Source organism: Paroedura picta, chromosome 2 (assembly GCF_049243985.1).
Source record: "Paroedura picta isolate Pp20150507F chromosome 2, Ppicta_v3.0, whole genome shotgun sequence".
Lineage (NCBI taxonomy): Eukaryota > Metazoa > Chordata > Lepidosauria > Squamata > Gekkonidae > Paroedura > Paroedura picta.
The window spans coordinates 138,483,820-138,509,662 of NC_135370.1; the positions used below are offsets into that span (position 1 = coordinate 138,483,820).

At 41.4% G+C, this 25,843-nt stretch overlaps 1 protein-coding gene across 2 annotated transcripts in view; it reads left to right on the top strand.

The window, feature by feature from the left end:
* DPH6 (diphthamine biosynthesis 6) overlaps positions 1-25,843 on the top strand; it is a 295,479-nt gene that overhangs the window by 104,194 nt on the left and 165,442 nt on the right. For both annotated transcript variants that reach the window (XM_077322984.1, XM_077322983.1), the window contains exons 9-10: positions 21,450-21,594; positions 23,453-23,584. In XM_077322984.1, coding sequence (XP_077179099.1) covers positions 21,450-21,594; positions 23,453-23,584 — 277 coding nt within the window. The remainder of the gene's footprint in view (positions 1-21,449; positions 21,595-23,452; positions 23,585-25,843) is intronic.

The following is a 25,843-nucleotide window of genomic DNA, read 5'->3' on the forward strand; positions in this document are numbered from 1 at the left end:
TCTATTTTATCTTCACAATAACCATGTGAGGTAAATTAAGCTGAGAGCATGTAACTGGTTCAAGGCTATCCAGCAAGTTTCCATGGCAGAGTGTGGATTTGAACCTGCGTTTTCCAGACCCTCGTCCAACACTATAACCACTACACCACACTGGCTCTCCAATGTGAGCAATACAAATTTACAGTTCAGTTCTATAGTAAAAGCAAAGCAATTTTCTCACCAAGGAATATCTTTAGACAATCTTTAATAGAATTCTTTTAGCATTCTCAGATACCAAAGACCAACTTAAATAGATTTAATCAGCATATAAATAATAGTGTCTTGTTTGGAAATGCTGAAATCGTAATTTGTTTTCAGTGTAGATCATATATAATTGACTAATTTGCAAAGCCTTAATGTGACCAATATAAGACTTACCCATTTAAACAGTTCTCATCAAATTGCTATGTGAGATAAGGTGATGTTTTTGAGATTAGTTTTCCTAGCTTCCTGTCAAAAAGCATGTAAGAGAAGAGCATGTAGTTTTCCTAGCTTCCTGTCAAAAAGCACAAGAAGAAAATGGATAATATGTGAGTTTTTAATCAGCTCGTGTTCTTCCCCGTATGTCCCTGGTTTGGTGCAGGCCCACCACAAATGGCCATAAGGAAAAAAAGCACAGCACTCACTAAAGTAGGCAGGAGCATACAGAAGATTGGACCCGAGTAAAGAGAAATGCCAGGGCACTAGTACTAGAATAATAGTAATCAAAACCTAGTCTGGGTTGATTAAATCAGAATGGTATTTGTTGAATGCACCACAAGTTGAGCTCAATGTTCAAACATGTCATCTTCCTTAGTTATGTTTCACAGGTGTTAATTTTACATTCTCTCAATTGAATATTTTATAATCATTCCACAATTTGGGCTAGCATGCCTTGGTGTAATAATATGCTTCAGCTCTCGTTTGCTATTCTGTAATGCATTTTCTTTAGATAAATCTCTTCATGTTTAACTACAAAGGCTCACTGGAAATTTGTTTTAGATTGTTTCTGGCAGCACAATGAGCCCTTGTGCCTCAGGGAGAATAACATTTTATTCACTGTTCTGGTTTAATACATTACTGCACAACTCCAAGATGCATTTTTGCATAATAATTGAAAAGCTTCTTCTACCCTTTTTCATTAAAGAAAAAAAGATTATTATTTTACCTACAAATTATGTATATATATTTTAAAGGCATGGGTATTGGCATGTCAAACCAGCTTTGTTTTTTAGATATGTTATAAACACTTAATAATATTATTTATCATTCATGGTTGTCCACAGTTACCATCCAAATGGGGCCAATATTGCATAAAGTCGAGCTTCATCAATGTTTTACTTCTCCTGTAAGAATTTGATACCGTACACCTAGAATGTGAAATGCCCCGCATTTAGCGATATTGTGGTATGTTTCCATTTCCCATCACAATGCAAATGTGTGTTCTACATCTGATTCTACTTGGTTTTGATCTTTACAGTGGATCATTTGTTTACAGTACAGGGAGACTTGAGTTAAGAAGAAGCTATCTTCCTTTCTTTCTCCCAAGGATGCTGCCCCCCAACACTATTAAAGTATTATAGTGCTAAAACAGAATGTTGAGATCGAGTACTGAGCTAATGAAAAAAATCTGAAATTTGAAGACTTCTTTTAGGTTCCTGTTTTATTTCACCGCTTAGAATGACCCCAAGACTCATACTCATAGCGGTACCACAATTACAACTAAATTGAGGCTGCTGTCAAAAATGACATCTCTGTCTCTCCTTTAACCTATGCCTACCATAATTTCTATTGATACTCAAGATGCGATAAAATGTCATCACAGTGCAAAATCCAGAGCAGAGATTCCAGGAAGAATTATCATACTGGGGATTCCTAAGCAAGGTGGAAAGAGCGGAGAAACAAACATATTGCTATTGTTTTGTAAAGCAGATATGTGGAGATTAAATATTAAGCTCTACCTTTAGGCATTATACCAAAAACCTATTTAAGTACAGGGTTTTGCTTCTGGTTTTAATAGTCAGGGTCGCTCTGATTATATGGTTCTTATTCATAGGAGCCTTTGCTTAGTATGATAATGCATCATGACCTATTTTGCTAGACATGTGTAACATGCTAGTTGTCCCGAGTACAAACTCTTCCTCTGTTAAAATTTTCATTCTAATTACAGAACGTTAAGTCCCAATATTAAAGTTTTCTATTTGAGAACCTCACAAGAAATCTCGTTAAGACATCTCACTGTCTTTATCTACTTGTACCACTGGATTTTTCTGATGCTTGTCAGTCATCATTACTGTGAGAAGACAGATCAAAGGAAGGTCCCTGAGGGGTTGAAGTTGTTCTTATTTAGGGGAAGGTTCAGAGGAATCATCTTAAAAAGATAAAGAGTTGGATTTGTAGGAGGGGGCAGGCAGTGGTATCACACTGGCATTATAATGGGTTGGGGACAGTGATTTATAGTGGTGAATTTAGGCCCCACTATATTAGATAAAGTAACAATTTTATTCAGCAGTTACAATGAAAGGCAGAATTACACTTGAATCCACGTCTCTAAATTTTCAGCTATTCATTAAGAAATATTCAATTGGCTAAGATATGATTCTCCTTTGCCTTGGGTTCACTAGTTTGGAAGGCCATTTGTCTAATTCAATTCCTTTACAAAAGGACGTTGGTCAGGGATGCCTGATAGGTCCATTACTGTTCATTGTATATGTAAGTGTAAGCATCCTTTTTGAGAAACTCAGACCTCCATTCTCTTCTTGTCTAATACCCCAATATCATTATTATATGTGGATATGTGGATGATACACTTTTGTTAGCTAGATCTTTTTAACAGCAAAAGTTTGTTTCTGTTTTTATTTTAATGCAAAAGTAGGTGGTCAAGTTTCTCTACAGAAATGATCAGTGTATCTATGGAGCTCCGATATGGATCAAGGCCAAGTTGTGTGGCAAATCTCTTTTTATTTATATATCTAATTCATTTATTTAAACGTATAGATCACCCTCTCCGCTGGAGCAAATTCAGGGCAGTGAACAACATAAACTGAACAATACAATTAATATCACAGTTATATAGTTTTAAAATCAATTCTAAAAACTCCATCCATGGGTATAGAACCAGAACCCAGGGTGGGAGCTCAATCAAGGAGGGAGGCCAATTAGATATCGATGTTGCCTGTTATACTGACCTCAACCATAGGCTTGGTGGAAGAGTTCCACAGGGCCCTGATGTTTTCTGGGAGCTCATTCCTCCAGGTGGGAGCCAGGGCCAGGAAGACCCTGGCTTTGATTGAGGCAAGCCAGATTTCTTTAGGGCTAGGGCCACTAGCCTGTCGGTTTTCACTGAGTGGTAGGCTCTTCTGGGGACATATTCAGAGAGGCAGTCATATAGATATGCAGGGCCCTAGTCATGTATAGCCTTGATGGTTAAAACCAACACCTTACACTTGACCCAGAATATAATTGGTAGCTGGTGAAGCTGCAAGAGGATAGGTATGAGCCATCCAGGGGCTTCTAGTCAGAATTTGGGCTGTTGCATTTTACACCAGTTGCAGTTTCCAGATCAAGAATAAGGGAAGGCCTGCACAGGGTGCAATACAGAAGTCCAGTCTGAAAGTGACTGTCTCATGGATCACTGTGGCTAGTTGTTCCAGAGCCAGATAGGGTGCTAGTCATTTGGCTTGGTGATGATAGAAAAATGCCAGCAATGCTACTCTTGTTACCTGAGCCTCCATTGTTAGGGAGGAATCCAAGGTCACTCCCATATTCCTGACAGTCTGTGCTGCACTTCATCAAGACTGCAGAGGCATGCTTCTTCATCAGGCCCTTGCCTTCCCAGCCACAAGACCTCTGTCTTCGATAGGTTCAACTACAGGCAACTTTGCCTGAGCCATTCTGCCACAACCTCTAAACTTCTGATCAACAATTCAGGGGGTGTACTTGGCCAGCTGCTTATCAACTGGCAGAGCTGGGTGTCATCTGCATATTGATGACATAAGCTGGGCTAGAGAGTGCATAAATATGTTAACAGCATTGGGGAAAGATAACCTCCAGTGGAACCCCTCATTAGCGGTGGTTGTGGCAGGATTGTTCCGCCCCAGCAGCTACCCTCTGTTCTCACCTCTCGAAAAAGGAGATCAGCCACTTCAAGTCCGTCCCTCATATCCCAGTTTTGATGAGGCAACAAGCAAGAAGCTCATGGTCTACAGCAGTGGTCCCCAACCTTTTTATCACCGGGGACCACTCAACGCTTGACAATTTTATTGAGGCCCGATGGGGGGGGGGAGTAGTTTACTCCTCTACTCTCAACCACTGCCCTAACACTCTCTGATCGCTATGGTAATGTTTAAACATCCCTTCAAAATAAGATACAGACACGCCACAACAATGAACATAAGGAACATTTTATTTTCATGGAAATTTTAACTCATGACAATGACAAATCAATGGGAACCCTGAGCTTGTTTCTCTGCAACGAGATAGTCCCATCTGGGAGTGATAGGAGACAATGACACCCAAAGTGTGTTGTAAAGGGCCGGGGGAGGATGAAGTAAAGGGCCTGGGGGGGGGGGGAGAAGGCGTCCTTTGCGGCCCACCTCCAATTAGTCGATGGACCACATGTGGTCCGAGGCCCATAGGTTGGGGATCGCTAGTCTACAGTAGCCAACACTGCTGTGAGATCAAGCAATACAGGCATCACTGACCTGCCTCGGTCCAGCTGTCATCTGAGGTCGTTTGTGAGAGCAACCAAGGCCATGTCCGCCCTCCAGGCTGAAAGCTAGGATGGAATGGATCCACGGCTGAAGCTTCCTCTAGATATGCTAGCGATTGGTCCATGGTTGCCCACTCAATCATCTTTCCTAGAAACACAATATGTGAGACAGGACAGTAGTTGGCAGTATCCCACAGATCCAGAGATGGTTTCTTCAGCAGTGGCTTAACCACTACCTCCTTTAGTGCCCCCCCACCGGAAAGTCCCTGACATAAGAGAGGTTTATTATCTCTTGGAGGGATCCTCCAATCCTCTCACTGCAAGTTTTCACAAGGGGCAAGGGTCCAGGGGGCAAGTGATTGACCAGCAACTTATCCACTTCAGTTTGCATAAGGCACCTGAAGCTCTTGAAACATCCCTCTGAAGGTGGCCAAGGGGCCTCCAATTAAGGGCAGAACTAGACTTACAAACTCTGGAAGCATGGCATTCAGGCTTTGGCTCAAAATTTTATTTGCCACAGAAGCTGGCGGATGCCCCCATCTATTAAAATCTGACTCCTGTGCTACCCCGTAGAGGAAATTATTGGACTAGTCTCCAACTGCTGGGCTTTAGCAGTAGTGATCTGAAGATATTGGGAATATCAGCTGCATACTCTTTGGTGAATAAGCATCTGTATAACTTGGGTTTTATCAGCGCCAGGAAAAGAGCTCATAGTTTGCATGCCCGGAGGAATGCTGTTCACCACTTTGGGGTCAGAAAGCAAATTTCCTCCAGACCAGACTGACCAGGATTCTGGGTTTTTTTTTGAGGGTGGCATATCATCTGGACATGGAATTGGAGTCACTGTGGGTGGGCAGATAGTTGTGAATTCCCTGCATTCTGCAGGGGGTTGAACTATATGACCTGGAATTCCCTTCCAACTCTATGATTCTAGGATCTGATCCCCCTTATTCTTAGGAAGGAACACTTCCCACTGTTCCTCGATACAGGAGAGCATTTATGCTTGCAAGTTTAAACTCTACCTCTGTCAAATAGAAAGGACTGCATACACTGAAAGGCTTGTTAACTGTGCTTCTGGGACAGATAGAATTATTTAACATGCACCAAAACATGTACATTTCCATGGATGCCAGTTTACAAAATAAAAAAATATATAATGCTGGACAGTATTGATAAACTGGAAATACTGAGTCAGTAGCACTCATATAATGTGAGCCTAAAATCAAGGATCTAGCCTTGAAGTTTTTACTACATCTGATCTTTAATCTTACTAAAGGCTCTTCCAGAAGACAGGCAAGTGTATTTGTTTTCAGAAAAATGACAACAGAGAACTCATCATTGGGTACAGCAAGGTATATTGTTCCACTCTCCTTAGGCTTTATTTAGTTAACTTTTACTGTTTTAGGACACCACATAGAATTTTGCTGTCAGACTAAGAACTCATGACATTTAATAGATATAGGCTTTTGTGAGTTCTACTTGTTTTAGAATTCTTATATTGAATCATTTATTTTTTGTTTTCTCCTTAAAATAAAACCATCAATGTGAAAAAAATATTTTAGATATGAGTTATTTTCTTTTTAAAAGTCTAGAATTCATTTATTAATTTAAAGTGGTTAAGAGTGCGGACTTCTAATCTGGCATGCCAGGTTCGATTCTGCACTCCCCCGCATGCAACCAGCTGGGTGACCTTGGGCTCGCCACGGTACTGATAAAACTGTTCTGACCGTGCAGGAATATCAGGGCTCTCTCAGCCTCACCCACCTTACAGGGTGTCTGTTGTGGGGAGAGGAATGGGAAGGTGACTGTAAGCCACTTTGAGCCTCCTTCGGGTAGGGAAAAGCAGCATATAAGAACCAACTCTTCTTCTTCTTCTAAATGAATTAAAGGATATAAGGCATGATAATGTCATTTATTCGTATAATAGGAGGTACTGTGAATCAAGTGTTACCACCTTGCTGTGTGGGCAAAAGGTCTCTGATTCAGTCCCTTGTATCTCCAGTTTGAGGTACAAGATATTAGGAAAGGTTTTTCTCTATCTGACTTCCTGGAGATCTACTAGCAATCAAAATAGACTTTCCTGAGCTAAATTGATATTTGATTTGACTGCTATAGCACAAATTCAAAGTCTCATTGATCTTGTTGATTGTTGTTGTTGTTAGGTGCAAAGTCGTGTCCGACCCATCGCGACCCCATGGACAATGATCCTCCAGGCCTTCCTGTCCTCTACCATTCCCCGGAGTCCATTTAAGTTTGCTTCAGTGACTCCATCCAGCCACCTCATTCCCTGTCGTCCCCTTCTTCTTCTTTTTTTAAAAGATTTTTATTTTTATTTTCCAGAATTAAAGATGCTACAATACAAGTAATCTACATTGTTAATACAGAAAAAAGAAAGGTTATGCTCTTCATTTAATATACTTGATTCCCCGTTTCAATCCCCTTTTAAATTATTTTCTTAAATAGTTCAGATAAGGGCCCCATTGTTCTTGAAAGGCCTCTTCTGTTCTTCCGTTGACTATCAGTGTCTGTTTAGCCATCTTGGCAAAGTCAGCTAGTTTATTCAGCCAGTCTTCTATCGAGGGTAGTTCTTGCGTTTTCCATTTCTTGGCCAATTCTAGTCTTGCTGCCGTCGTCGCGTAGAAGAATAAACTTTGTGTGTGGGTTGGGAGGCTCTGAGGAGGAACACTTAATAACATAGCTTCAGCTTTCATAGGAAATCTAAGACCCCACATTTTCTGCATAATAGTGTGTATTTTTGCTCAGAACTTATAAACTTTTTCACATCTCCACCACATATGGAAAAAAGAGCCTATTTTATCATCACATTTCCAGCATTTATTATTACAATTTTTAGCAATTTTGGTGATCACTTTTGGTGTTACATACCACCTATAAAACATTTTATACCAATTTTCTTTAAGTATTTGACTATTAGTATACTTGGGTATTCTAGACCATACTAGCTCCCATTGTTCCATTGTCACATTAGTCTCAATATTTTGCATCCCTTTAATCATACATGGCTTAACCCGTTCCATTTCTGTCTCGTACCTTAATAGCAATTTGTATATTTGGCCCTGTAGGTGTGGTTTGTCTTGGATTACTAAATTTTCAAATTCTGGTATTGGAGCCTCTAGATTTAACGGTTGCTGAAACTCTGCTTTAAATCTAGATAATAATTGGTTATACTCTAACCATTGAATTTCTACTCCTTTCTTTATTGTTTGTATATCGTTGCCGGTCTTTGATATTAAGTCTTTGTACTGGAGACAAGTCAGCCTTTTCTGTTCAGCTTTCCCGAATTATGCCTCAATTGGCGATTTCAATATTGATGGTGCTGGGGATAGTCTCTTATTATATCTTGACCATACGTTCAAGAGTCCACTAATCCAGATGTTTGCTACTGCTTTTTGTTTTTGTTTTCCTGCTGGCCATAGTCTTTCATGGAAACTGTTACCCATGGTTTTTCTTTCAAATTCTCTTGAATGCGGTTCCCGAATCCAGTCCACTATGTATGTAAGTGCTGCTGCGTCTTTGTATAGTTTTAGATTAGGAACACCTTGACCTCCTCTCTCCTTCACATCTTGAAGTATTTTAAAAGCAACTCTTGGCCTTTTTCCACTCCAGATAAATTTATTGATCCCTGATTGCCATTTTCTCAGCGTTTTCTCCTGGATCTGTATTGGTAACATTTGGAACAAAAAGTTAAATTTAGGCAACAAGTTCATCTTGACCGTGGCCATTCGAGCCGACCAGGACAGTTTTGACTCATTCCATCTTTTGATATCCAATTGCATAGTCTTCCATAATCTTTCATAGTTACCAGTGAAGAGTTCTCGGAAGTCTTTGTCTAGGTAAATTCCCAGATATTTCACCCATTTGGGATTTGTCTCACATCCAGTTTTTCGGTTGATATTTTGCACGTCAAGATCTGTGGTTCCCTGTAGAGCAATTTTTGTTTTATCCTTGTTTATTGTATACCCTGAATAATGCCCAAAGTCTTTCAGTAGTTCCAGGAGACGTGGGATTGACGCCTTTGGATTCATAACAGTACAAACTACATCATCTGCATAACATTTTAATTTAAATTCCTGATCATCGATTTTGATTCCCATGATCTCCTCTGTAGCTCTTATCTTGGTTGTCAGCATTTCTAATACCAGATTGAATAACAGTGGAGACAAAGGACATCCTTGTCTGGTGCCTTTACCTATTTTGATGGATTGTTTTGTAAGCATTCCTTTTATTAATAATCTAGCTTCTATATTCAAGAGCCTCTTGTGGCGCAGAGTGGTAAGGCAGCCATCTGAAAGCTTTGCCCATGAGGCTGGGAGTTCAATCCCAGCAGCCGGCTCAAGGTTGACTCAGCCTTCCATCCTTCCAAGGTCGGTAAAATGAGTACCCAGCTTGCTGGGGGGTAAACGGTAATGACTGGGGAAGGCACTGGCAAACCACCCCGTATTGAGTCTGCCATGAAAACGCTAGAGGGCGTCACCCCAAGGGTCAGACATGACTCGGTGCTTGCACAGGGGATACCTTTACCTTTACCTAGCTTCTTGTTCCGAGTATATTTGTCTGATAAATTCCAGAAGTCCCCTTCTTCTTTTGCCCTTGATCACTCCCAGCATTAGGCTCTTCTCCAGGGAGTCCTTCCTTCTCATGAGGTGGCCAAAGTATTTGAGTTTCATCTTAAGGTCTGGCCTTCTAAGGAGCTGTCCGGGCTGATCTCCTCTAGGACTGGCCGGTTTGTTTGCCTTGCAGTCCAAGGGACTCGCAAGAGTCTTCTCCAGCACCAGAGGTCAAAAGCCTCAATTCTTTGACGCTCGGCCTTCCTCATGGTCCAACTTTCGCAGCCATACATTGCAACTGGGAATACCATAGCCTTGACTAAACGTACTTTTGTTAGCAGGGTGATGTCTCTGCTTTTTAGGATGCTGTCTAGATTTGCCATAGCTTTCCTCCCCAGGAGCAAACGTCTTTTAATTTCTTTGCTGCAGTCCCCATCTGCAGTGATCTTGGAGCCCAGGAAAATAAAATCTGTTACTGTCTCCATTTCTTCCCCATCTATTTGCCAGGAATTGAGAGGGCCGGATGCTATGATCTTTGTTTTCTTGATGTTGACTTTCTTGATGTTTCTTTGTTTTCTTGATGTTGATGCTCTGGTATTCCCATCTCTTTAAGAACTTGCCATAATTTGTTGTGCTCCACACAATCAAAGGCTTTAGCATAGTCAATGAAGCAGAAGTAAATGTTCTTCTGGAGCTTTCTCCATGACCCAGCGTATGTTGGCAGTTTTTTTCTCTAGTTCTTCTGCCTCTTCGAAATCCTGCCTGTACTTCTGAAAGTTCTCGGTCCACATATTGCTGGAGCCTAGCTTGCAGGATTTTGAGCATAACTTTGCTAGCATGAGAAATGAGTGCAATGGTGCGGTAGTTTGAACATTTTTTGGCATTGCCCTTCTTTGGGATTGGAATTTAAACTGACCTTTTCCAATCCTGTGGCCATTGTTGAGTTTTCCAAATTTGCTGGCATATTGAGTGTAGCACTTTTACTGCATCGTCTTTTAAGATTTTGAATAATCTTGTTGATTATTTACATCTAAATAAATTTTAAAAAACCTTTATCTGCTTTACCCTAACTGTTTAATACTTGTCCAAAGTAAAATCCTGTAACACACTCACACACACATATATCTATCTATCTGGTGTACAGCTGTTCTTGCTATCTTGTCTTCTTGTGGTAGAATTGTCACAAATCTGCCCTATATTTTTCCCACTCAATTTCCAAGAACAGGGCATATGAAAGTATAGATTTTCTTTAATATTCTCTGTTTGATCTGTGCTTTTAGTTGAAAGATAAGCCCTCATCGGAATTGCTGTTTGGATTCGGTGTAAGCTGTGCACTTGGTAAGAGTACAAATCATAGTCATTTGAAGCTACTGCCAGTTTTCACACCTTATTCTGTTGACATCTGTGTGTGCCTTAATTACAGATGGATTCTCCTTTTCTTGCTTGGAAAAAGACTCAAGGAGTGTAAATATAGTATCGTTGTAAAGTTTTAATTCTCAAAGGAAGTAGTTTAAATATTCCCAGTATAATGTACTAGAACATTGTGGAAGTCAACTAATTGACTTTGTCAAGCAAAATACTGAAGAGAATGAGTCATGAAAATAGAAATAACTCCTGTTTCAAAGTTAAATCTGTAACAATGTTCTTGCAAGTTACCTGACTGATCCATTTGAACTTGCATGCATTATGAATCCCAACTCATGCTGGTGATGTTTAGTGCACAAAGATTAGGTGATAGTTTGTTCATGTATAAACACATATCCATTTCATATCATAGATGAGGATATATGATTAACACAGGACCTTGATGTAGATATCCTTTTTTATCCAATACGGGAGTTTTCTGACCTCCTAGAAACTTTACCCAAACAAGCAAACAGGACTTTGACTTTTGCATAGGACCTGAAATGCCCTCCCACATTGCTTAAGCACATCTCTTTTTTCAGGAGTTCACAGCAGTGTTTTGTTCACTGCGGCTGCTTTCATACCATTCACCTCAATATGATCACTTTCTCCAGGCAGTCAAAGGTTATATAATCAATCTGATGGCTTCATGGTGCCAAATAACCATTCAGATTTGGCGGTATGATGACATTCTGGAGCCAGTTCATAATGATAGCAGTGTTTCCTGTCCTGCCCCTATGCAGAATGGGTGAATACCTTCTGCTTTTTTACAACAGATATTCATGGATATACATACAAATTAGGAGGCATTTTTCGTAGCCCACATAAGCTGTACAGCTGATTGAGTCTTCAGGTTGGACAACAGATCATATTTAATTCTTCAGCAGGACTCTGGTAAAAGACAGTAGGTTGAATTTCATGGGAAAATACATCTTGGAATCATGGTTAGAAAGGAAATAGTTCTGATTTCTTTCACAGTTATTCTCTACCCATGGAGCTCATTGCCATTGCTTACGAACCTGAAGATGGATAATAGTATAGTTAATGCAGAAAATATTTATTCCGATTTAAGAGCTAAATGAATCATTTAAGTAAATCAAGTGGAAGATTATCAGTTCTGGTATATATGAGAAAATGTGCCTTACAAATAATGCCAAGTTTTATGGTTTTACCTAGCAGGATCCTGCATTAAATATTTGATTTATCTTCTATTAAAAGAGATCAGTGCCATCCAGCAGATTTCTAGAGCATGAAATCTTCTCCTGATCTCCATAGGATCAAAGTAGTTAGAATTTGAAATGCTACTGTAAAAAGAGATTTTCAGTGGTGTTTTCAATACATTAATTACCCTGGTCTTAGATTTTGGCTATATTGGAAAAGAAATATAGTCAACTTTGTTAATGCCCTTAAGATGCTTATGACCTTACGATGGTTGCTGACTGCATACAGAATTCTATTCCTGGTAAACTTTATAAGTACTAGAGTGAGTGCAATGATGAAAATCTTTTCTTACGAAAAGTGTAATAATACTTTAGTTAAAAGCCACTTCTTTTCCCACCACTATCTTCTTGCCCTCTCTTTTAGGAAAGAGTTTATTGTGACTTCCAACATCTTAGAAACCCCTGCCTTCCATAACTGTGTTTCCTTTCACGAAGGAGAGAAAATTCTTTTAACTGTTCATTATTTGTTATGGCAAGTCATTCCCCACCCAAGTATTATCATCATGTGTCTGTTTGCGGTGCAAGAAGCTGCATGTGGTCTCCCTCAAAATGTTGTTTTAACAGGAGAAGTGATCAAGGTAGAAAACAAGAAGCAAAGAGATTATCAGAGCCTTTTCTTCTCACTTGAGTGTTTCAGGCTCTGTTCTATTCTGAGAACTGCTCAGTGGGAGAAATGCTGTCAGTTTTAGATTTTTTTGTAACAACAAGCCTCCTCTGCTGTGGAAATGAAGATCTCTGACAAGCCAGACACTGAGACTGCTAATTACGGTTGTTCTTTTTAAGGTATACATGAAACTTGAGGCATGTAGCAAAATCTGCCTTTTTATTCTAAGAAGTATACAAGGGCCTAATCCTGAGTGTGCCTACAATTATATCTGGCTCTGTTAAATGATTGAGAATTCATGAGGGAGAAACTAGAGAATCCTCCCCAATTTAGGCAGAGTTTGGCATATACAATAGCCAAGATGTGGCACCATATAATTGTTTTCCAAGACTGATGAGACATGGAAAAAAACCATGATTGACTAATTGTGCTCTGCAAAAATAAATCTTGTGAAAATACTTCCCCGGAGTTAGCATAAGAACAGTAACAGGCTTGAGAGAATATCAGCGTGTATTGCAAGGACTGCAGTTCTAATTTGTCCTATATTGAAATAAAATAAAGGTTTTACATGGAAAGGTAGTTTCTTTGAATAGGATGGATTTGTATTTCAGCCCTGTTGGCAGAAGATTAATTAGATTTTTTTCTTACGTTGAAAACAACAGGCAGCTATACATATGTTGACACAGAAGTGCCTGAGCTGGTGCAAAGTCCCATGCCTACTGCTGTTAAAGAAGCTTCTGCCAGTTTTGGTGTTGACACTGATTGATTTCCTGCATTGTTTGAGTGATTTTGCATTTAATCTTTCATAAAGGAACATGGCCAGTTGCCCCAAATACTGAAATCACAGGGCCTAAAGCTATTAGGATGCTTTTCAGTGCTATTGAAAATGAAAGTTGGTATGGTGTCACTGAGGCCCTGTATTCAAATTCTTACTCTGCCAAATTCTTACTCTGGGCCAGTCATTATATTTAAGCCTAACTTACCTCATAAAGATACTGTGAGGATGAACTAACAGGTGGGTTGTTTTGCATATGTTGGATATTGTAAACCTGCATGCAAGATGATTTGGGAGGGAAAGGATTAAGAAAGGGTCTCATTTGGGTACACTTGTCAGCTTTTGAGCCTCTTTGAATGTTGTGTGCCTTCTGCTTTATACTAGCCATTGTGTGAAAAAATACATCGGGCTCTAGAAAATTTGGTGGATAGGATCTGAGCCAGCCATTGTCCAATCTCTCTATCTCAATTGCTTTGAATTACCTTTTGACAATTGGCAAAGTTAACAGGAAGCTTTTTTCTCATTAAAATTATCCCTTCCCCCTTACCTTCCTTCAAAGAGCACACAGTATGTGGTCACTCCCCCTTCTGTCCTCCCTACAACCCTGTGAGGTAAGCTAGGCCGAGGGTGACTGGACTGAGGACACTCATGGAGCTTTTAAAGGTTTTATTGTCAATACCAAGGGGGTCATAGTCCCATTGTATACGGCACTGGTCAGACCACACCTGGAGTACTGTGTGAAGTTCTGGAGGCCTCACTTCAAGAAGGATGTAGATAAAATTGAAAGGATACAGAGGAGAGTGACGAGGATGATCTGGGGCCAAGGGACCAAGCCCTATGAAGATAGGTTGAGGGACTTGGGAATGTTCAGCCTGGTGAAAAGGAGGTTGGGAGGGGACATGATAGCCCTCTTTAAGTATTTGAAAGATTGTTACTTGGAGAAGGGCAGGATGCCATTTCCGTTGGCTGCAGAGGAAAGGATGCGCAGTAATGGATTTAAACTACAAGTACAACGATATATCAGGAAAAAAATTTTCACAGAGTAGTTCAGCAGTGGAATCGGCTGCCTAAGGAGGTGGTGAGCTCCCCCTCACTGGCAGTTTTCAAGCAAAGGTTGGATACACACTTTCCTTGGATGCTTTAGGATACTTTGGGCTGATCCTGCATTGAGCAGGGGGTTGGACTAGATGGCCTGTATGGCCCCTTCCAACTTTATGATTCTGTGTTTCTGGGTCCGGGGAAAGGCGTTGTTGGGCCAAGAGGTCTCGGCGTGGCCCTTGCTGGGTCTGCAGCTTCCAGCAGGTTTCTGGCAGGCCCAGGGACAGCCTCCTCGCAGTGGGGTTGTCCCAGGGCCTGGCAGAAGGTTGCGGCGTCGGGTGGTTCTCCAGCCTCCCCTGGGCCTCTAGCATGCTGGGGCCAGGGACAGGCCCGTTTGGCCACGGCGAGGCAACAGCACGCGGGCAGCTTCCGCTGGAGGCCTGTGCCTCGTGGGCCACCTTCTCTCCTGATGGCCAGTGCGGGAATGGCAGCCATGGGGTGAAGGTGGGCCACATTGGCGGGTGGGCCAATTCGGGGCAGAGTGACACTTGGAGTGGCCTATTGGCCGCTCCAAGTTTTTATCATGGACTCGCTACGCCCCCTTCTGCCACCTACCCCTTATTGCTTTATTTTTACAGATATAAGGACTTATCACTGATGAAAGAATCTCACTGAAAACGGATATTACCTGTATTCCATTTTGACAGAAGTCCTATAGAATAAAGGAAAACTACAAAAAAAGGACACTTTTCTTTCTTTTATGAATATATTTATTGTATTACCATTGGATATTTCTGTTTCTCTCTGTGTGGTTTAATTATTAGACCATCCTTCTTATACTCTTGTATGATGTCTGTCTATCTCACCTCTTGGGCAAGGAGCCCGGAGGCACAGCGCTATGCTGTTCATTGTGCCCTCCTTGCCCAGCTGGGAGACCCAGGGCTGCTGCTGAAGGTGTTTTCGCATAAAATCTTATGCAAGAATCTGATTTTCACACCATTTTTAAAAAACATTTAACCCAATAGTTCCTTAGTTAACCGTAGTTCCTTAGAGGGAGGGCAAAATGAAAGCAGCCTAGTAAGTTAATTTTTAAAAAATCTTCTCTAGAATGAATGCCCTCAGTGTATCCAATTGTCATTTTATTCCTTCTGTTTTATAAAATGAGGAACTGTTTGTTTAGAATGGAAAGTCAGTTTGATGGCATGCCTAGATAGCTGGGCTTCAAATGAAAGACCTGACTGTTGCCTAGGAAAGACACTAGCTCACAGCCTTAGTTCTCCATCTGCAAAACAGCAATTACAAAACTTGATAAAAGTCTGAAGCACTGACCCCCCTAGAGGGGCTTCTTTAGGGTGTGCCCAAAGTCTGGCTTGCCTACGTATCGAAAGCTGTTTTCACACTGCATGATGTGTTTGTCTCTGAATATTTGAGAAAATCAAATCCAAAATAGCCTTAGGAGAAGTAGCACCACAATTCTTTGGAGTGTGGTTTCAAAAGTAGGACCATGCCAAATGTTTGCAAACGTTTTTGGCATAAAAATGATGCTTTTTGAAACTTCCCTTTTTCACATCATTTGTTGCTGGCTGTTGTCTGTTCACACCTCGGCAGCTTCCTTGTTGCCTTGCTTGTTAGTTTAAACTGGGGCTGTTTCTTCTTAGCTGCGTATCACCCAGCCAGTGTTATAACATGATGTCACATAGTCAGTTGGGAATTGATTAAGTGATGACATCATAAATCCAGGTCAGAATAAGGGTGGTAATCCTTCTTTTCTGCTAATAGGCCTTTCTGTTAATGTGGCCTTTGGCCAACCCCACCCCCAATTAAATAAAGCTTTGAAAAGACTTTTTAAGAAACTTGTCATGAAAACTGCCCTCATCACAAGTCAGATTGATTTTAAAATCTTGTACTGATTTATTTGTTGGGTTGGATCCAAACACCACTATTGGAATAAATTTCCATCTCATCATATCTCCTTGGAAATCATGTTTTGTCAGATTCAGTGCAGTGTTTTCTCTGCCTGTTCACTCCAGTTCAGGTCATGGAGCCTCAGAGAAGTTAAAGCTCTTTAAAGGAATCCAGTCATGAAGTTGTGGGAGATTGGGGGATCTGTGTGACCACATCACCACTATAGAAACAACTTATGCACCTTACCTGAACAAGGCAACATGAAGCTAAGGTTGAAGAGCTAAGTCTATGATTGGGTTCACTGGAAACCTTCAGACTATTAAGAGCATTTAAGATAAACTGAAGTCTTGAACCTGGATATAAACAGGCAGCCAATTATAGACTTTAGCCCCTAGTGATTAGGAATGGGCACAAACCTAACAATTCTGATTTAGGGTTTGGGGCAGCCATGACTGAAATGGTCCAAACAAGCCAGTTAACACCCCTCTTTTTCCATTTAAACCTAACAGGTCTGTTGAGGGCCTGTGCTTCTCAGCACTTATATTTAAACTAGTAGTAGAGCCCGCTGAAACTAAAATTCAGCGGGCGCTAGGGGCCTGGGGAGCTCCCCCCCCCCTCAATCCGATCCGGGAAAAAGCACCCCAGGCTCCAGGGAAGGCGATCGCCTTCCCTGGAGCCTGGGGAGCTTTTTTCTGGATCGGGGGGGGAAGGAAAAAAGCTCCCCAGGCTCCAGGGAAGGCGATCCGCGGCTCGCAGAGGCGCGGTTCGCCTTCCCTGGAGCCTGGGGAGCTTTTTTCCTTCCCCCCCCCGATCCGGAAAAAAGCTCCCCAGGCTCCAGGGAAGGCGATCCGCGCCTCTGCGAGCCGCGGATCTCCTTCCCTGGAGCCTGGGGAGCTTTTTTCCTTCCCCCCCGATCCGGAAAAAAGCTCCCCAGGCTCCAGGGAAGGCGATCCGCGGCTCGCAGAGGCGCGGTTCGCCTTCCCTGGAGCCTGGGGAGCTTTTTTCCTTCCCCCCCCCCGATCCGGAAAAAAGCTCCCCAGGCTCCAGGGAAGGCGATCCGCGCCTCTGCGAGCCGCGGATCGCCTTCCCTGGAGCCTGGGGAGCTTTTTTCCTTCCCCCCCCCGATCCGGAAAAAAGCTCCCCAGGCTCCAGGGAAGGCCTGTGGCCTGGGGAGCTTTTTTTCTTCCTACCCGATCCGGAAAAAAGCTCCCCAAGGCCTTGGGGAAGGCGAGCCGCGGCTCTGGGGGCTCCGTGGGGCGGCGGCTCCGGCTCGCGTCAGCTCCCTTCTTCTGAGGAGGCGGCGGCGGTGGCAGGTAGGCCCCGGTAGCGGTGCGTCGCTGGACAGGCAGGGCCTCCGTGGGGCGTTGGCTCTGTTCTTCGACGGCGGCGACAGCAGGTAGGCCTCGGCAGCGGCGTAAAGGAGCAACTGCCGATTGGTCCCTCCAATTGTCTGTTCGGAGGAAGGGTCCAATCCGGACCCTTCCTCATCCCGGACACAACCTGCCTCCGAACGCCTTACAGTTTTATTTAGTCCGTGGCGCCCGTGGCGCCACGGGCGGTGTTAAGATGGTCCAAACAGTTAACCAGACAAAAGTCCAGTAAATATTTGGGGAAAGTACCTTCCCTGAACATCAGTTTGGGGGATCTGAACCAGGCCAAGTTTGTGCCCATCTATATTAGTTAAGAGCCTCTTGTGGCGCAGAGTGGTAAGGCAGCCGTCTGAAAGCTTTGCCCATAAGGCTGGGAGTTCAATCCCAGCAGCCGGCTCAAGGTTGACTCAGCCTTCCATCCTTCCGAGGTCGGTAAAATGAGTACCCAGCTTGCTGGGGGGTAAACGGTCATGACTGGGGAAGGCACTGGCAAACCACCCCGTATTGAGTCTGCCATGAAAACGCTAGAGGGCGTCACCCCAAGGGTCAGACATGACTCGGTGCTTGCACAGGGGATACCTTTACCTTTACCTTATATTAGTGATATGCATTTCTTAAAGTCTATGTCAGCTTACAACCTTGATAAATTTTGGATTAACTGAAGTTTCTGGTATGGTTTCAGTGGCAACTCCATGTAGTGCAGGCTTTCTCAACCAGGGTTTCATGAAACCCTGAGGTTTCTTGATGGCCCTGGAAGGGTTTTCCAAATAGGTGGGAGCTAATTCATTTCTAATGTATTTTTAAAAATTTGTCAATAATTTATCAGGTGCTGTGGCCATATATGATCATATCGACCGACCCCTCCCCAAATGGTCAATGATGGGCCTGGAGGGGGTAGGAAGGGGAGGGGCCCCAGGTGAGCATGTTCACAACTGTGCTTTCCAACCATATTCTACACGATCATGCTACTTCTGGCATTTCTTCAAGTCTGAAGAATGTTTTGGGGGTTTCTCAACGGTAAAATAGTTGAGAAAAGGTGACGTAGAGGCTGTTGTAGTAATGTCTATCTATCTGGAAGAAAATAAAACATGGGAAACTGTCCCTATATCTAGCTTCTAGAGAAGGGCAAACTAGCTACATCTGTGAATGGTGCCATGGGTTACAAAGAGGATCTTAGCCTCTATTTGTATTTGCACATGTAAAGCATTTTCAGTCTATGAACGTGATCTTTAAATGGGAGCACATTCTGATCCATTCTAAACTAAATCACAATTTTGTGATCCAGCTGTACTACTGACCAAACAATCAGTCATTTTTATTGATTCATTTACAGGCCCTCATTAATCTTCTTTCTGTCCCTAAGCAAGATCTAGGACATCTACTGTTTATCTGATCCAGATTAAAAATTGTGATAAAGATGTGAGATGTCAGTATACTGGTGTTTTTTACTTATTGCCTTTGGTTGTGTTTCTCCCCAATGAAAACCCAGAGCAGCTTACAGTGTTTTCCTGTCCTAGGCTTTATCCTCACAATAACACTGAGAAGTAGGTTAGACTGAGAGAGTGGGATGGACCCAAAGTTATTCTGCGAGCTTCGAGGACAGAGAGGGATTGAAACTTGTATCTCCCCACATCCTTGTATGACACTAACCACCATAACATACTGGCTCAGAGAGTGGAAATATCAATGAGATTCGTATTTTGAGTTGGTTCTTGTTCTCTCTTAAACGCTATTACAGTAACACTCCTTTTCACCCACTTCCTTGTTTGTAGCAAATTCTGTAACCCAGTCTTGGTTATTATTAAGGGGTAAACTGGCGTGGACCTTAATAAAATACTAATCAAGTTTTCCTTTAGCCCAAAGTTTTGTTGAATATGAATCTGAGCCGCAAGGGAGGGCAGTATAAGAATGTAATAAAATAAATAAACTAACTGTAGGTTGCCTCAGCATTTCCAAGAATGTTGGTAACATGTGAGAGGCGAATAGCCCCCAGAAAAAGAGGGGGGGCAAGTGTTGAATGGGTTTGCATATATTCCCAGATATATCTAACTGGCTATCAATCTGTTGTCGTAATTCATAATTTATTTGTTAGTTGTCATTGCTCTATTCATGTAAATTCTGAATTGAGTAAAGTTCAGAAATGCAAACCACTATAAGACTCTTAAAAGTTACAAGGATTTACAGATGCATTTATCAGGATCTAATTCTTAATGATCGATTAACATTATACACTTAATTTTTTAAAATACAAATACATAGCACTCCAATCTTGGTCCATCTACATTGACTTCCAGTTTGTTTCTGGGCACAATTCAAGCCAGGGGTCAATCTTCAAAGCACAATATAGTTTGGGACCAACATACCTGAAGGATTGTCTAATCTCTTAATCTGCCTGACCATTATGGTCCCCTTTGGAAGTCCTCTTTTGGGTGCCTCTGCCTTCTGAGATTAGGTAGACGGCAAGGTAGAAAAGGGTCTTTTCAGTCATGGTATCCAAACTCTGGCGCTTTCTCTCTAGGGATATTTGCTTGTCCCCTTCTGTTACCATCTTTCACCAGTAGGTGAAGAATATTTTGTTTCATTTATCAATGTGTTCCCTCAATGATTACTTCATTTAATTTTTTTTAATGTGGTGTATGTATTTTATCTCTGTCCTTTAACTCTTTTTATTATAGTTTTAATGATATATCTTTGGCAAAGGAATTGATTTTAATGGTTTGATAATGTAGTTTTATCAGGCATATTTTAAATCAGTACCTGTTTTAGTGGCACTTGTAAGGGCAAAAATATAACTTTTGTAAGTAAAAAAATGAGTTCAAGACAAATGCAGGCCTTTAGATATTGTCTAAAATGTACAATCCATAAGCCTATTAATGCAAAGGCTTCAGTTTCTTTAGGTCATGGATGGGCAGACCTGTATTGCACTTTAAAAAAAACAGAATCTTTGTTGACCACCGATATGTGCTAAACATGTAAAGCAAAAATATATTGGGATCTCTCACATTAAGGCATAATTAATCTGGATGAAATGTTCCTAGCATGCCCTATGAAGGCAAGTATTTTGTTTACTTAGATCATCTAGTCCAGAAACATTATTTGCAAAACTGTCAGCATCCAATGGGCAGAATTCCAACAGAAATTGTGAGTAGCCCACTGGTAAACCAAAGGTTATCTCCTTCCCATTTCTGTTGTACATAAGCTTTAAATAAACTGAACTCACAGATTTTTTATTTGTGATATAACCTACAGATATCCTTGGAGATGGTAGACTCATTTCCTGATTATGGCTGTTAAAATGATTAAACTAGTTTCCAACCTACAAAAAGTTGAGAAGAAAATGCCCAATGAGCACCAGATAGGGTAAACTAGGGCAAGGCAGGTTCTTCTTTTGTTCATTCTACCAAATGTTCTCGTGCCTTTTATTTCAGGTTACAGACTAGCACTGTAGGATGTTCTGTTACATTTAATGCATTTTCCTGTCTCCATTACTGTGACCATGATAAATGTCCCCATGTGTGCTATTGATTTGCATTGGTTTATCTATATAACGATTCTCCGTTAATTGTACTAAGTAAATGAAATCATTATATTGTGATGTTTTGCTGTTTGCTTAGGCTGCAGTTCAGTTTTTTGTGTGGAGTTCCACCGATTGTCATGAGATTAAACACACATAACTGGGCAGAAGTGCAGTAATATTTGTAATAAACACTAACATCTGTCTCCATCCTGCTCTGAAATGAAACAAAACATCGAAGTCTTGCGTACGTTATGTAATCAGGAACTCTGCTTATCAAAGAACTTCAGATTAACCGTGTTACAATATTTTATTCAATTAGGTGCAGTCTTTAAGCAAGACCCTGCCCAGGCGCTGTTCTTGTGATGCCATCTGTTTTGAGGATACTGCATGGTCTGCATCAGAGGAGCCAACTGAAACCCCATGTATCACATGGCACACCTCTGGGCCTACCTTAGTGAAGCCTAGTAAGTTTTCTATGTGTAACTAAGTTTTTAATTATTAGACAGAGATGGTGAGAAGAGTAGACACACTTTGATGTCATATAATATTGACTAAACAAATCTAGTGGATGACAATTTACAGTCTTTATAGAAAAAATGAATTTGAGAAGAAGGCTTGTAAAAGTCTACCTGCACAGTATAAATTGAAAGATAATCATAATTGGGGTACTAAGTGAACAGAGTATCATTTCAGGGTTTTCTTTTAATATTTAGAAGTCAGTCCTTCACTTTTGTTGTTCCTCATACTCAATATAGTCTCCTCCCCGTTTCCCATACATAAAATGGTTGTGGATTGGATCCTATAAATTGTAGCAGTGGAATCCTTCCCCACTGCTCTTCTTTCCCACCAGACCTCTAAGCTTCCTGGAAAGCTAGTGCCGGGGAGCCTCTTGGACAGACTCCATGAGTTACGGGGGCTATAATAAGTAGTTGGGCAAATTCATCCACACATTCTTCTGGCAGAGGAAGTATACTGCACCAAAATTTCTATTCGTGCTAAGGAAGAGGGATAATATTTCCACATTCCCTCCCCCACACACACCACCCCTTTAATGTAGCCCCCGTGCCTTGTTGCATTTGGTTCATGAGGCCCCTTTAACCCCTTTTCTTGAGATTAAAAAGAGTGATATGGGAAGGGGCGGGGGAAGACAGTACCTCTGCAAATGTTTTCTATTCTCCTGTTATAGAATCCCATCTCAGCATCAGCAAATAAGAAAAAAAGGTTTTATGGTTAATACTATCCACAAGAGGTCACATTTTTAAAATATCTACAGTATCTACAACATTTTAACTTTGTTGAAAATGTATGTTTTTGCCCAGTTTGAAGGCTTATGATCTTTTTGTTGTTGTCGTTTGCCTTAATTTTGCCTTCAGAATTCCATTAAATATGTCAGCATTTTTCTTAGCTCAGAAGTTAAGTTCAAGGATTTCACTCTTGGACTCTAATGACTCTCTTCTGCATGGATGAGAGATTCAGACATATAATCCCCATTAGCGTTAATAAGTATTATAGCTTTCCAATGTTGATCTCCTCCCCAGTGATGTTCCTGGGCTGCTTTACATTTGAGCTGTAGGGCTGCAGCTCTTATTTATCTGCATGAATTCACACTAGATCCTGTTCTGTTCTATCCTGAGAAGTCCTATTTGTTTCAGTGAAGCATTGCGTAGAGAAATAAAGTCCTGGGGAAACTGAACAAAGGTGTTTTTTTAAGCAATGAAAAATGGTCATTATCACTAGTCACATCGTACTTTGTATTTTGTGTTCACTGAAGTTCACTTCAGAAGCATGGATAATGCAAATTTCAGAACATCATTTCCCCCTTCTGGTACTTGTGTGGCTGTGATTCAGCTGGAGATGTGCCGGTATAGAAAGCTCTGTATTTTGGGTTGGGTACTGCCAACTGTGAGTGGATTGAGCTCAGTGAAAAAGATCTTCCCTCCCATTCTCACTACAAAACCTCAGAAATGTTGTGACTGAAACAAGAAGGGGAAGCTGTCATCCACTCTTGCGCTTCTTCTTCTGTGAATGGTGTGAGAATTGTAGTGGCCAAGGGTCATTTCTTTTTGGCAAATTCCCCTTTCTTGCTAGAGTCCTTCCCCCTTTACCACCACATTGCATGCCATTCATAGAGTCCCTATGATCCTTAGGCATGGCTTGTTATGCTGATGCACTGGGAGAGTGCGTAGATCTCTCCTTCCATTCCAGTGCTTGTTTGAGTGATGTTCAGTAAATCCTAGTACAGCTCTGACTTTGTTTTTCATAGGTATGCCTAAGTAATTGAAAGCAATTTAAGTGATTTAAACCTATGCTTTATCTTTGCAGGTAAGTCAGTGGGATGCTCAGGGAAGTCCCTGAAAGGTTACCAGTGGCTATCCAACATCAGTGCTTCTTTTCATCCACCGGAAAGCATAAAAGCGGAAGATCTGGCTAAAGATATCTTCTCACCACTCAAAGGTAGCTTGTGAGGTCTTTAGAAAAAGGCTGTATGATGGGTCGAATGTACATTAATGAGGTCTGGAAATTTTAAGCAAGACATTGTATGATGAATCAATTAAAGGACTTGGATTCAATTTGTAAAATATTAGCTGTTCTCCAATCTCTTTGGTTATTCTATTAATTAATTAAATAGATCTTTTATAGAGAGTTCAGTATCCAGCCACTGGGTCCCAAGGTCAATGGCAAAAGGAAACTTGGATGCAGGAAAGAACATGTGTGTCTGATGTCCTAGAAGGTTAAAGGGGCTAGTGGCATCCAGGCATCAGCCCACTCCCTCAATATAGTGCGCTACTCCTTCCCTTTCCTGACTGCCTGACAGCTGCCTGAGATCACTGCAATCAGAAAGCTAACCTTTCTTTTGTCACCCTGCCTCCTGGGTTCCTCTTGGCTGATCCCCTTGTTGTTCAAGGAGCCTGCAGCGCACAAGCAAGTAGCTGTTCCTCTCATCAGGCTGGAGGAGACTGGGGTGGCCCCAGGAGAATTAGTGACCTCCACTCCTTCTGCAAATTATGCAAATTTTAATCAATCAAATGATTTAAATGCATTTAATTAAGCAACTGTATTTTTAAAATTTAATTGGATTACAGCTTTGGCTTTCATGCTGAAATCTCATTACTGTAAAGGATTGCTAGGTTTGCTGTCCTGGGATAACTGGTCTTTAAAACAATAATGCAAAAACTGGCATTTTTAATACAGAATGTTTGGTAGCAGAATATGTGAATATTTTTAAGTGCTTGTAATCGGGGGGGGGGGGAGGGGGGAAATGCTGCATCATTCTTTAATGCATATTGATAAAAAGACAGTGGAGTTGTTCCATACCTTTATTTTTCTCTGTGTGCACTCCCACCTGTGTATGCTTTCTGCTAGCTAAACTGCCTTTATCACCATAATTTTAAATTAAGTCCTCCAGAAAGCTGTGTCTGTGGTACATTTTGGCATCTAGGATTAGGTCAGTGGCTCTAAATCTCATTTATGTACTTAATGCAGGGAACGAATTGCTGTCTTGGGAATGATGGTGGCTGGATTTTGTACTATCAGATCCTTACAAGATATTGACATATAAAACAAAATGCTTCCATTTTGTTTTGCATCTTTCCTCATTTTACACTTTTAAATAAAGAAATGTTTATGCAGGCATCTTTTCCATTCATAAAAATGGAAATTGCTCTCCGAGGCTACAGTAGGCAGGCTTGTGTTCTTGTTCACGAATACTTTGATGCATTGGCTCATAAAATCTTAACATTTGGCTCGTGCAGCTGAGTTCATGACTGAATACGGAATGCTAAAGAAGTACTGGCAATTCTGAGAAGCAAAAGGCAGGCTGGCTTTCTGAAGGACCCTTAAGCTAGGTCTTAACAGCCTGGAAATCAGCAAGGAGGCTGTAATCAGACTTGTAGGTGAGAGCAGCAATGTTTGGCATAAATCTTTTGGGCATAATATGTAAATGGAAGCAGTGGGGCTCTGCAACATTTACATGGTTCTTGTTATGTTTCCATGGACCTCAGCCAATCCAAATAAGTATATGCTTTTGCCTTTCTGTCTGTTAGAATTTTGTAAAAAAGGACTGGTTGTGTCATTGGCCAGCAGCAAGATGCCTGGTGCTTTTGGCAGATTACTTACATTTGAAGCATTGGTTTCCATATCTGGCAAACTGCTGGCATTTGGTTCCCAGGAAATACTTGCACTTCCTGTAGCTATTTCTTTTGAGCAGGGTGGTGAGGGCATTGAATGAATGATGGCCCTGTCATCTGAAAGAACTGCCATATGTTTCTTTGCCAAAACATTTCTGAGACTCTTCAAATACATGTTAATCCCCCCTCCCCCGGAAAAGTTGTACCTGCTGTCTGCTCATTCTACGATCGACCTGTTCTGCATTGCGCTGGGAAGGTGGACAAACCACGAGCCTTCTTGCAAGGCTGATTGGTTTAACACTGCTAACAGACTATGTAATAGTCATAGTAGATCCAATATTCCAATGTTGTTACCCGCCACAAGCCTCAGGGGCTAGAAATCCAATAATAATAATAATAATACCAATAAATAGTTTAGGTTATAAAACATGCTTACATCCATTTTGTTATTTTTAAAATGTGTTCATTCATACATGTCTTCCAGTGATTGCACTAGGGATGCCAACCTCCAAGTAGGACCTGGGGATCCCCAGAGCTACAGCTTATCTCCAGGCAACAGAGATCAGTTTCCATAGATAAAATAGTG